At 41.3% G+C, this 14365-nt stretch overlaps 1 protein-coding gene across 1 annotated transcript in view; it reads left to right on the plus strand.

The window, feature by feature from the left end:
• The window catches only part of LOC147010014 (uncharacterized), a 104629-nt gene that overhangs the window by 76573 nt on the left and 13691 nt on the right, over positions 1 to 14365 (plus strand). Inside the window, exons 8-9 of the mRNA XM_085861222.1 lie at positions 18 to 203; positions 11219 to 11275. Coding sequence (XP_085717348.1) covers positions 18 to 203; positions 11219 to 11275 — 243 coding nt within the window. The remainder of the gene's footprint in view (positions 1 to 17; positions 204 to 11218; positions 11276 to 14365) is intronic.

Raw genomic sequence — 14365 nt, forward strand, 5'->3', positions numbered from 1 at the left:
GGTTCTCTTGAACTGAGGGGTCATGGATCGAGAACCCACGAACTGCGTCCACGATCCGAGCTCGTCGGGTTCTGATGGAGGGAACAGAGGGGGTCCGGAAGGGGCTGCTGGGATCTGCGGGTTCAGGATCCTGGACGTTCAGAACCTTCATGATGGAGGGGACGGGACGGACCAGGAACCAGGTACGGGGTTCTCTTGTACAGGTAATTTTGAGCGCACATCTATTTATGACGTACACATCTGTTTATGACGTTCACATCTGTTTATGACGTACGCACGGACGTTGATAAATTTGAAATGAGAACCTATACTACGTGGGCGGGAGGATAATTACCTGAGAGCATGTTCAACACACAAGCCGTAGATAGTTGTACCCTGCCACTCAGACAAGGTCGGAGACGAGGGACATTAAAATGAGCTCCGACCGACCAGCCGATCATCCGTCCATGTACTATTGTGTTCGCGATGTTTAAAAAAACCGTTGAACATTTAACTTCCATGTTTCACAGATCGACATTCCTCAAACCACCACAAACGTATAGTCCAGTCAGTTCGGGTAAAAAAAAAAGGCCAAACAGTGACAGACTGGACAAACGCACCACATTTGGCATGTAGATAGAGGGCACCAAAGTAAACATTTTGAGAAAAGGAGACACGTCCGACCTTGATGTTGAAGGTCAATTTTCAAGGTCAAAAGGTCACATTACACCAATTTACAATAAAAGTCGATTTTGCTCAAAAATCTCTCCATAATTGATGAGACCACAAAGCCAGGATGGTGTAAACATTACGCTTTTCAATCGACAGTATTATAATATACTGAACAAATCTAAATAACGTTAGAATATAACATCTGTTTCTTGAAAATCTCGAAATTTTGCGCATGGAGCTTGAAATTCCCATGCACACGCAAGAGAAATGCATGTATACGAAAACATTCCGAACAGCATATTAACAGGAATCAGAAACTAATTAATTAGTATAATAATGATACGAGCAATAATACCGAAAACTGAACGCTGAGCCAGGAAACATCCCACAACGTGGTACGTGACAAACGGTCAAGTGGAAAAACGGCAACGTGTACCTGAACACCTGCTTCATTCAGGTCACCCTTGACCATGGGTGGATATGCTTAACGGCAATGAAATGTAAGTGTCGATATGCGTCAGGAGTTCACGAAGCGCTTTCGATTCGTTCACCTTCTTATCTTCTTCCTCAGTATCTCTGTTTTCCGCCCTTTTACAGATCTATGCCTGTTCTTGTATGATGCGAGGCATTCTAAATGGTATTTAGCTTCCAAAGCGACTGAATCGCCACCGGATATTTTTGCTATCAAAGAATCATCCTCGAGATCTTTTGCCATTTGCCTCGCTCTCCCATAGGCTTCGAATGTTGTGAACTCGTGAAGTTTAGGTCCACATTTTTGACAGAACAAACACAGGGATTTGGCAAACGACCGTCTCTTAGGTCGCTGCGCTGATGGCCAAGATTCATTTTTGAGGGCCACAGATTTTGCGTTTTAGGCATCTACTCAACTTCTGATCATTAAAACGAGAGTAGCACGATTTATGCCAAGCGGCTCTGTTCACTACGAACATGTCAACAGCGTCCGCAGTATATTCAATCGGCACAGGCAGCGCGTCGATCTCACGAAAACATTGAACATTCTCGAGAAAACTCTGGTACGGACGTATCTTAGTTTCCTGAACGTTACATATAGCATCCAGGGGGCATTTAACGGCTTCCAGTGTGTCTGTCTGGCAAATCAGGCAAAGCGACCAATCGAAGGTAGCTGCCACCGCATGCTCCAGCCTCTGCTGAGACGAAAGGGTCGGCTATTAAAATACACAAAACACCTGGGAGAAACTAGCTTCTCGTAGTATATTGAAAGCATTTTAGATTTTCCCGTACCTAGAACCTGAAGATATAGTGATCTATGTGAACTTTGCCCCTTTCGGTAGGTAGATTGGAAAAAATCAAATAGGGTCAGCAGGTAAAGAAACCATGACTTGTGGAAGGATTATGTCATTCTGAGAAAGGAACCCTTTAAATTTTGGTCCTAGCTCATCTGGTTCCAGAGATACTGATTTTTTTTCACTCCAGATATACTGTTTGGTAAATATTGTCTTCGTTTTCCAATACACTAAAACTGTGACATTTCAAGCTTTTGATGGCCCTTGGGGGACTCAATCGATAGTGAACTGTTTAATAGTTATCCCTCGGTTAACAAAAACAATTGATTCAACAAAAAAGAAGACTTAGCTCGTTGTAATTGCAAACAAAGCCCTTATATGCCAGTTTGATGAGAATGACAAAAAAGGAACCATACAAAAGAATTGAATGACATTCATATGAATGAAAAGACCACAAGGTTTGATAGGCCAGAAACAAATCTCAGAAATCAATCAGTCATCAGAATCAGATATAAATAATGATGAAGATAGATGCTGACTGCCTGATGATGTGGTCTGTATAAGTATGCCATGATGGCTAGTTGGTTTGTGGTGGGGCCCACTAAGCTCAGCTGTCAAGAGTCAATAATTATCATTGATCATCACAACATTCATTGACTTATCACATCATTGAGATGTTATTTTCATCCTGTTATCCATAATCATATTAGAAATTTAAAAGAAGGAATATCCCTCAAGACTTAGTACAGGTATTATTGCTCAGTATGAGAGCTGGCAATAATACAACACTGGTACAGACCTCAAAACCACCCATGCCTTCATTCCAATAAAGCCAGCCAATAATAGGGCAGGGTAGTCAGACTGCAAGGTCACATTTTTGGGGGGGTGAGGGGGGTAATAACTCTGCTGTGGGTGAGGCAACAGATCTGCATGTCATGTAGGGCTATCATTGAAAATCATTTTTCCGGCGGGTGGCTGGCATCGTAAAAATCATCATTGTTTTGCACAACTCCAACCAAACAACACGCCTCTACTCTACCATTCGGATGTATGGACTAGTAAAATCGTATTTGGTGTCATAACGCGACCTACCACTCCCTTTTCAACCCCGAAAATGGATTTTCTAACGCGAAAGAATGACATGAATTCAGAGCACAACTTACTGCCACCATTGTTGATGTTCCATAGTTCCTCCACTCGGAGCACCGTATAATTAGGGCGGGTCGTCAAATTCGCGCGTTCCTCCACACCGATAATCCGGCGTCACACCCATCGATCTGGGCCAAGTTTAGGCCCATTTGGTACTGAGCAGAGAATCGATCGTCGCTGTCTCCTTTAAAAAAAATTAATCTCTGGACTCGAATCTACCTTCTCGCCAAGTTTGGTGCTTTTGTCCCGTCTGTAAATATTTTGACCCTAACTGACCGGACTAGTAGGGGACCTCGAGTCTCAGCTCCTTGCGGAGCTTAAATTCAAGAAAATCTTCACGATATGTGGAAGATCCATTAAAATACTATTTTTTATTAATTTATTTATATAATCCATTGGACTCGAGCACATTATCGTGCACAGTGTATCTATGTACTACGTTCAAATACTATTTTAATATTCCAATTGATCCCACCTTGTGGAGTCAGCATGACGAGTTTTCCTCTCCACAATCCTCGATCCCGAACATTCCCTGTTGTCCATCTCCAGCTCCATCTTCTTCAATTCTGGTCCGAGTTTTCTGCGATCTGTATCAATATCAAAGGCTGATCTGAGCAGACACCCCAACTAATACAGACGTGTCCACGATGGATATTCACGAATAAAACAACTTCTTCAGCACATCCTGACATCCCAGCACACATTAATTCCCTCTGATATCATGATTTCTGAGAAGCATCTACAGGGTGGCCTGAAAGCCGCTTCACCCGACCCCAGTCAAGCATTCGTTCTTCAACTCTTAATACACAGGTTTTAATGTGCCGTGCAGTACTGACAATGATTACCTCTGTTGATAATAATTGCTTTCCATTACCTCTGCTTTCCCCATTATATATTTATCCTCAGTTCCTGTCATGCAAGCAATGCTGAACTCACCATGCTATCGTCCACAAACAACATTTCCAAGGGTATCCTTCTTCCTTTCACCTTCAATCAACACATCCATCACCACCACCCATCAAAATGATTCTTTTAAATATACCTTGATCTCAAACACCTCTGAGCTACAAATATGATTTCTGATTGTTATCTTTACTCCATTGTCCATCACCTCAAACATAGTTATCAGTCTTTCAGTGACTATCTTCTCCCTCAAACAGCAACATACCACCTCCCTTGAAACCTTCTCATGTGATCCATGAACCCACAATGAAACCGTCTTGTTTTCTTGAAACAATGTCTGTTGAAGAATGAAGATAGTATTTGTTGTTTCCAAAGTAGGCATAAACCGAAAATGTGTCTCCCTCAGTTGTCACCAACTGCCTATCATTCACGATAAGAAAAACAATAATAATAATTTAATGGCACAAAAACTGATGAATCCCCCTGCCTGTGAAACACCAGGATGACAGTTTACAACTGGGTCAGCATTCGAACCGAGGTGAGACAGCTTAGAGGCGAGTGTGCGTACCTCTGGGCCATCCGGTTAGCCCAGAGTGCATTTGAACAATCTGGAATGCAGTTCAACAAATGGGAGGAAAAAATAGAACAAAAAAGGGAACGTGTGCAGAAAGCCCAGATTTTGGTGGTTGAACCAGCAGAGGATGAATGGAAGAACATGTTTATCCCGGAGGAGCTGGTGAGGGACGAGAGAAGAAAGGTCGTGAGACTGGAGGAGAGGTGGTAAAGAACAGCCAGGTCACTGACTTGCCCATGATATGTGAGAGCAACAGGCCTGGTGCTTTGGCTTCATTGGTGGAGATTCTAATAATGTTGAGATGACATCAAAGTTGCTGATGCTTTGGAGACTTCCTCCATCAGCTTCATCCCCTTGAAATTCCCACTTTTGATAACATGATCCCCTTTAATCCTTCAGTGTCCAGTTCTTCTTCCAGATCTTAATACATCCCATTATGGTGAAACATTTTCCGACGATCTGCATTGCCTGCTGTTCAATTGGAATTTGTCATTTGTTTTCCGAATGGGAAACATGGTTTTCTTTCTGGTTCTGAAGGGTGAGACGTGTGGTTATCTGAATCCAGCGATCTTATGCGATCGTGAAAAACAGATTTATTTTATGGAATTCGTGACTTGAAACGGAAAACTGAATTTGAAACAGGTTCGGAATGTAGTAAATTGCAGAAAAGAATCCTGATTACGTTGAAATGTAAATACTACAACAATGAACCGGAAAGCATCTGAAAATGGAAAGTTTGTCCGCGTCTACTTTGTACTCTCGACGAAAACGACATTTATAAAATATTGTACATTTTATTAATTTGTGTTCTCCACAATCTCATCATCAAGGTTTGTTGAAGATTTGATGACAAAAGCTCAATTGGTAAAAATGTTAAGACCTGGACATACACACTGAATCTCAATGAAAAACAAGGATTTTGATGAAAACATTGATGGCTGGTCTACATGTTAAGATGTCAAGATGTCATGAGACATGTCATGGTTAAAAAAAATTTTGATCAGAATTTTCAGAGATCTAATGCTTTAATTTTTTGGATTCACTCCAAGATGGCTGCCACATGACATGACCTATGACGTCATAAGTATAATTAAAATATTCTCTGTTGGGATGGGGGGAGGGTCTCTCCTACCCTGAAAATTTTGTGTCAATCGGACAAGCGGTTGCTGAGAGAAAAGAAGCTGTTAAAAAAAATCAAGCAAAAAAAAAAAAGGCCAAAAAGGGTCAAACAATAATAATGACAACAATAATAATAATTAATAATGAATATTATTTGAACAATATGATTAATTTGTCTTCTCCATATTCTCGTAATATAGATTTGTTGACAATTTGATGACAAAAGCTCAAATTGTAAAAAAAAATTATGGCCCTGATACACACACACACACACACACACACACACACACACACACACACACACACACACACACACACACACACACACACACACACACACACACACACACACACACGTGATTGGCACCCTGTCTTCCGCTAAATGTAAAAGGATATAGGGATGTTCCTCCCAAAAGTATGTAAACAAGGTAAGGATGGTCATATGAAACCACCCCTACATCTTTCTTTGAATAATAATAGTTGTCCCCAGAAAAGACAGTTATATTGAAAACACACACACACACACACACACACACACACACACACACACACACACACACACACACACACACACACACACACACACACACACACACACACACACACACACACACACACACACACACACAGTCTTTTCAAGAGACAACCATGTATTCAAAGAAAGATGTAGGGGTGGTTTCACATCATTATTTCTTGTGGCCATTCATACCTTGTTTACATACTTTTTGGAGGAACATCCTTACAACCTCTTGCATTAAAAAAAAGAAAAAGTTTTATTACCTGTTGTACACTGCCCCTCCCTATTCCATCTCCAGGTGCTGCATGACGTCTTCGCCGGGTACCCGGTGATAATGCATTCTGAAAGGCATACTCAGTTTTCACTCCATTTGTTTGTTTGTTTGTCCGGGCGATATGTCAGCCATCCTTTGAGCTCAGAAGCTGAAATTTAGGCACAATAGTGAACAAGAGCTTTGGCAAAAAGAGTATTCTTTCTTTTTTGATTAATCAATTAATTGACTAATTACAATATCTAAGGCACATTTTGAGCTCGGAAGCTGATATTTAGACATGACAATGAACAAGTGATTTGACAAGAAAGGGTATTTTTGATTTAATCCATTAATTGTTTAATTTTTCGATTAATTACTGAATGTTCAAAAGGTTGCAGATTTGGATGAAACAGTAGTGGTTTAGGTGTGCTGTTAACCAATTGATTAAGAAATGAATTGTTTTTTTTACGATTATTATTTATTTCAATGACGCAATTAATCAATAAACCAATCAGTTATTGGACACCGCTCCCTCCCAATTCTGTCTCCATGTGCTGCACAGCTGCATCGCTCGATGACGAAGGCGCCTCGACGATGTCGTGCGCTGGAGGATATGTTATTTATTTATTTGGCATGGGGGAGGTGCACTTTGAATGTACCTGTACTTGTTTCTTTACTTTTTGTAGAAATATATATGCTCAATGGCTCTATGGCTGATTTACAAATGGTGTAGTACAAACTTTATGGACGTGTTCAAAATGTCATGGTACTGTTCATACTTTATAGACGATCCAACTTTATAAATAGTACATAGTTTATTGGATTCGCTAGATATCCCTTATTGTCGGGTTGTGTGTGTGTGTGTGTGTGTGTGTGTGTGTGTGTGTGTGTGTGTGTGTCTGCAACGCGAGGCTCCACAGCACAAACCAGCGAACCGATTTCGATGAAACTCTGCCGACATGTGCAATATGTGTTGGGAATGTGCGCGTTTGAGTTTCGTTGCCAAGCAACCACCCGTTGCTGCGGCCAAAAAAACGCGTACAGTATTTTCAATACTTGTCCTTCAGTTTTGAATGTGGAGAATCGAGACTTCGGAATTAAACACTTGAGATATTAAGAAAATTTTACTTGAGCCGATTTTTGATTGAGGTTTTATTTTTCAAATGGTTGTCCTTCAAAAATCGGGTGTCTATTCACCGTCATTTTTATGAGGGGCTTAGGAAAGTGGGCGGAGCTTAGGGAAAGTGGACGTGGTTGATGAAAAGTTGGAGTGGCGTAGGAAAGTGGGCGTGGCTTATGAAAATATTGTGTGGCTCAGGAGGTGTGGTCAAACAAGAGCATTGAGAGAAGTTTATCGGGTTTCCCGTGTGTGTGTGTGTGTGTGTGTGTGTGTGTGTGTGTGTGTGTGTGTGTGTGTGTGTGTGTGTGTGTGTGTGTGTGTGTGTGTGTGTGTGTGTGTGTGTGTGTGTGTGTGTGTGTGTGTGTGTGTGTGTGTGTGTCTGCAACGCAAGGATCCACAGCACAAATCAGCAAACCGATTATTTTTCAAATGGTAGTCCTTCAAAAATAGGGTGTCTATTTACCTTCATTTTTTATGAGGAGTGCCAGTTGGCAAAATACGCAATAGGAAAAATCTTGCCAGGCAGAGGAACGATTGTCTGTGAACCAATACGTCTTGGCAATGAATCTTCGTTGGTGGATCAGTCAGAATGAAAAGCATCATATCCAGCGCTTCGATCCTAGCGAATCCCTCGTCGCCTACCGGCTTGTAGAAATATCTGCGAGTTGTTGCTGTCACCGACTTCCTGATAATATTCCACCGTTGACCACACCCATATAGGTCTGATTGGCCCTCGGGCAAATGTGTCTCGCGGCCCCGCCCCCATCAGGCTGATTGACAGTCGTAGTCCCACCCACCTTTACAAAGGAATGCAGTTTTGTGTACTTTTCGTGGAATCCTTTCAAGCTATTAAAATTACGATAGCAAAGGATGCTGCACCATGTAGCACTCTGTCGGATGGTACCAGTCTGCCATTGAGAGAGGGAGCTCAGAAATACGCCATCTGAAGATGATGATCAATTAGTATTATTATCATTATTATATTCAGAAGAGGATTTGTCAGTTTTGACTGATCTCGGTTTTTTTGATTTATTTATTTATTTATTTATTTTTTTTGCCATGGTCTGGAGCACTGAAAAGTGATCTCGCCTTGACAATCAGCTGAACAGACCAAGCAGACTCTCATATGTAGCCTAAGCGACTTTTTCGAGAAGCTACTGTAACTTTAGTTTTGTATATAGTGGGTGGGACCGACAATTTTATCCGCACCATCCCAACATAGAGAATGTTAGCGCACTCTCTGATAATCATGAAATAGTCTGATTTTGTGTGTGCAATTCTCTACAAACCTAATTCCCACAGCCATCATAACAAAGAGTAGAAACAAAAAAAGAATACACCGCAATTAGATTCACAACCGATGATGGTGTCCATCAATGCTCAGATAATGTCGATCGCAGCTGTTCTGGATGAGCATCACTGTGCATGTCGATTTTGATTGCTTCCACTCAAATCACTAAATAGCTTCTTTCTTCCCAAATATTTTACTTCTACCTCCAACGTTATCCTATTTCCCCTCCTCAGTTCAAAAAGTAAAAACAAACAAAAAAAAAAACTTTATTTTTCCACTCCACAGCAATCTCATTCTACTTGAATTTCCTTTTGCCAGTACTTTCTGTCCTGCATTCGTTTTTTTCCCCTATTTCTTAATAGCTCCAAACTGAATCTTCATTGAATATAAATGCTTCTTCCTTTAAAGTCATTTAAAAATGCTTCATTACCCTTATTTATCTGTGTGGAGTGCTTTCATACTCACCTTCTTCACCACAATCTATTTCTCCTCTTCTTTTTCACAAATATTATTTTACAAAACTATCTGTCAGTTAAGCGTTTGGTCCACCAATCATCCTCGCACACGCACAGCACCATATTTCTTCATGCCTTGAACAAAAAAGAAAAATCTTATCTCATCCCAAGATTTCCAATTTTCCAGTTTTCTCCTAGGAGTTTTCTTCTGTGTCCAACTTGTCCACCCCATACATGCATGTTTTGTGTCCTGTTTTTGTCTGTTACGTCCTGATCTGTTCACTGTACTCGCTCTTCCACGAGCCTTGACTGTGTATCCAAAAAAAAGATCTTTATCTTCGTTTGTCCAATTTGGGAATCTAGAATCGGCATCCCTCCACTTCATGTCCCCTCGTCTCGTTCTGCTTACTCATCCCACCCTCTCAATGCTTCCCCCTCACCGCTCCCACTCAAAGCCTCCCTCTCACACTGCCCCTCGCAAAGCCTTCTCCCTTGTCCCTAACTGTGTGGTCCTCAAACATCTGACCTGACAAATCTCTCAATCCAGGCAGCAGTTGATAAACCGGCCATCATCTGTTTAAACAGAATTTTTCCTCACACAGGACATGCCTGACTCCTTCCTGTCTCTCGCCAGCTGTTGTCTCCTCCAATTTGATAGGCCTGAACCCCGCACAAGCAGCAGAGTTGCACTTTACATGAAGAACTCCATTTCCCACTATCCTTGTGCTGATCTTACACCTCCCAATCCCTAGGAGTACCGCTAGCTCTAACTTCACCTCCATCCATCCATCGGCACCATACTCTGTGCAGGGTGTCGGTGCTACCGAAGCAGTCTCCTGGGATATTCGGCATAATCCTAGACGGTTCGCCACTCCGACGCAAGATACTCGAATGGTTCAATCATCCCAGCAAGTGGCACTCATTTTGCCCGACCTCAGAAGGATGACAGGTAGAGTCAAACCCACGTGGTATTAATTCACCAGCCGAGCGGGATTTGAACTCAGGACCCTGGGATCCCAAGCCTACTACCCTAACCATTATGGCAATACCAGGCATAACTTCACATCCACTCCCGCCTTTTGTTTGTCTGTGTTTTGTACCGTCACCTCCACTCATTTGTTCCTCTTATTTCCTGCTTGTGGAACCAACTTCCACATTCTCTTCAATCTCAATTCTTCCTTCCAACTCTTCAAGGCAGCTGTTCACCACCATCTCAGATGCTCACCTCATCAAAAACCACCCTCCACCCACCCCCAAGTTAATCTCCTTCCAAATTTCCACTTTTTTCCTTCCTGAGAGTTTTCAAAAACGTCAAAAAAACCACCTGAAAAACAAAATGAAACCGTATGGTCGAACTTTGTAAAAGTTTGTTTATCAATGAAAATTATTTGACCAATCAAAGGTGACCGTCTTCCACCACTCGGAATAGAAACAAATTGAAACGTGCCTGGGAAGTGATGGCAACCCCCTGGTGTATTTATGTCAATTCGATGTGTCAATTTATGTCAATGTACATACTGCCATGTCTGTATAGTCCTTTGTAGATGAGCATACATGGACATCATAGTCCAGATTAATTTGGTTTAGAGTGCTACATGCCACAGATCCAGTTTCCAGATTTTCCCACCTGCTGTTTCTAATATCATATTGTTATACAAGTCGCGCCGCGGATGATTTGATGGGTGAAGACTTGAGGAAAAAAAAAATTTTTTCACTGCAAGTGCACAAATAAATGCTTTATCCACTGATAACGCAAAACGGAATTCGTCTACTGAACCAGAAGTCGGGTTTTGTGGAAATGGAAAAAGCACTTTTTAAAATGGGAAATCACTGGCTCTCATCACCAGCTCGGTTGAGTGATTGTTCTTTGTTGATGTTATTTTGTGCTTTGTTTAAAGCAGGTTTTTCTTTTCATTTACAGATCCTATCGTGGTGGTGAAGGTGGAACCTGAATGTTCAGATGATTCTTTCTCAAAAGGTAAGAATTCAAAATAACATTGTACAAGTTGAAGGTAACGATACTGGATGGTGGGAGTTGTGTGATCAGTTGTTCCTGAGTTTGGTTTCAGACTTTATTTTCACCTTCATGTTCAAAAGTGTTGGGACAGCACACACCAACTTGAAAAGAACCCTCCCAATTGTGCTGGGACTCGGTGGCAAAAACTCGGGTCGGATCTAGCTTGGTAATTTTGGCAATAATTTACCGGGTCCCGGATCGTTTGTTGGCATTTCGTATGCAGACTGTGGCTGCTGGTTGCAACAAAAAAAAATTCTGGAGACGCAGCTGTGCCGCTGATGCCCGTTACCAGTAACCTGGTACTCGTTTTTCCGACCTTGGAAGGATGCCAGGCTCAGTCAACCCACCTGGTGTTATTGCAACAGACGAAAGGGGCTCAAACTAAAGACCTCAAGACCCTAAGATCTAAAGCCAGCCACCTCAACCGTAAAGCCAACACCAGGCTAACCCAGATTGGATTAAAATTCAGATAAGTTTGCAAAAAAATGTATTACTACTTTACATGATCGAGGCTCGTGGAAGAGCGAGAGTTAAGCGTATGTAAATCAATCACATGGGGGACGCATGGCGTCAATCTAAGCTGCGTTGACAGATACAGCTGGCCACAGCATTGGCGGCTTGTATTGCAGGTCAAAAAAAACATTTTCTAAAAAAAATGAAAAAACATGTTGGGATGGAATCTCCAAAAAAACAACCAAACAAGTAAGGAATGATAAGGTAGGGGTAACACCACAATCCTTTTATATATTGCCATCACAACATCTTTTGACATTTTTGTAATAGTTGCCACGAGTACCAACTGTATGAAGATGTCTATGTTAGTGGTAGTTGTAGATTTGTAGTGTGGGTTGGTGTAATTATGTATTTTATTTGTTGTGGGATTGAGACGGAAAACTGTGAAAATATGTCGTGATAGCAATACGTAAAAGGATTGTGGTGTTGTATTGTGCTGTCATTCCTATCTTGTCATTCCTTCCTTTTAATTATTTCCTCCCTTGTTTGATTGTATTGTGTGTTTGGGGGATTTCATCCCGACATGTTTTTTAATTTTTATAAAATGTTTTTTTCTGACTTGTTTCACTCTGTTTTTCCCGAACTGGATAACAATGGCGTGATCTCGTAAATTATTTTGAGAAGCATCTACATGGGGACCTCCCCAAACCCCACCTCCACCCCCTCAGCGATATATCTCATACAAGTCTCTTCCCAAGTTCCCTTAATATCCCATCCAATATTCCCATCGCTTCTGTCTCCACTCAGACATTTACTACCCTGTTGTCCTTCACTCTTGGACTCATCTATTCACTGTAATTTGTATGCTAACATGGCAGAATTTTTCTCTCTTTCTTTGCTTCTTCCCTTATATTCTGTCCCCATACTCATATATCCTCCTAATCGCTACCCCTCTCCCCCCCCCCCCCCCATTCTCTCCCAAATTCCACTCATCTCATTTCCTTCTCCTACCCCATCAGACATTCTCTTCTTTTCCTCAATTTACTCCCTACCTACTGTATATGTACACAATATAGAGGTACCTCCATTCCTATCCTCTTCCCTTCTGTTCCTTTACTCGATGTTGGCATTTCTAATTTCTTCCATCCATACTCCTCCCTACCCTGTGTAAGTGTAATAATTATATGCCTTATAAAAGGGTCACATGATCACATCTATTTACATAAGGAGGAGGTATTGCACGATTTGCTTCAACAAAAGTACGCATACGGTATATGGAAAGGTCACTTTAGCATTCTCTTTTCAATAACCAGTATGACACCCTGTGAACCTCAATGAAAGCATCAGGAGACTGTTCTGGGCCATTTTCCTTCGTAAATTACGCATTCTGTCATACCTTACAATCCATGTGGTCTTGCCATCCACGACAGAGACTTTATGGCAGGCAGTAAGTTTTACGGCAGAGTTTTACTCTGCTCAAAAAGAACTTCATGGTATTCAAGATACATCATATCATTTTATCTTTTATGTTATTGGAGTATCTATGGCCATATTGGAGACATGCCCATGTAATTACCTCCGCTACCGAAGGTGGAAGGAGGTTATGTTTTCACCTCTGTCTGTCTGTTTGTTTGTCTGTTTGCGTGCAGGATATCTCAAAAAGTTGTGGACGGATTCTGATGAAACTTGGTGGACAGGTTGTGTGTGTGTCTGTGTGACAAGGGAAAATTGATTCTATTTTGGGTGAAGATCCAAATCCAGATATGAGAATTAAAGAGAATTTTTTTTTTTAAGTGATTCTTCACCATTGAGAGTTGGGGCTATAAAGCAATATATATCATGATATTTCAAAAACTTTTGGATGAGTTATGACAAAACTAAATGGATGAGTTGGTTAGATGACAAGATAACAAGCCAATTTTGATTGAGGTCCGGAACCAAATCCGGCATATCAGTGGAATTGAAAACGTAAACTGTTCGGCCTGGCGGAGGTATGCGCTTTATCGAGTGCCGTTCTAGTTTTCACGAAGTTTATTTAGCCAGAAATGCCAGTGAAGTGAACTATAAATTGAACATGTGAGCACGGCTCCTGCAATGATTTTATTGTGTATCAAATGATAGTTACAGTACGAGTATGAAATCGAGAGTAATTGAATAAACACCTTTGGACAGATACATTGAATTGATTTGATGTTCCATACTCTACAGAGCATTAGTGCTGTCAAATATGTTTCTTGGCCAGGGTTATACTGGGAGGTTTGCCATTGCCTTCCCAGTGTTGTTTGTCCGTTGTCTATCCTTTCAAATGCTGAGCGTCAAGCAAGAAAGGAGCATGTATCATTTTTAACGTCTTTGGTATGACTCGAATGGGGTTTGAACCAACGACCTCCCAGACTCGGAGTGGAAGAATTACATGGCAGCTTCACACACCTGAACTTGTGCTTCGTTGTCTGTCTGCTTGCCTAGATAGGAACCAAATTAATGAAACACTTTATTTTTCAATATACATATATATCCTTTGCTTAGTAGTACACGGAATGAGAGGGTGAGTATGCATCTTATGCAACGTCAACTTTACGTCCTGATTTTGAATTTGTT

The sequence above is a fragment of the Eptatretus burgeri genome, chromosome 17 (genome assembly GCF_056783735.1).
Source record: "Eptatretus burgeri isolate ZD-2024b chromosome 17, Ebu_testis_v1, whole genome shotgun sequence".
NCBI lineage: Eukaryota > Metazoa > Chordata > Myxini > Myxiniformes > Myxinidae > Eptatretus > Eptatretus burgeri.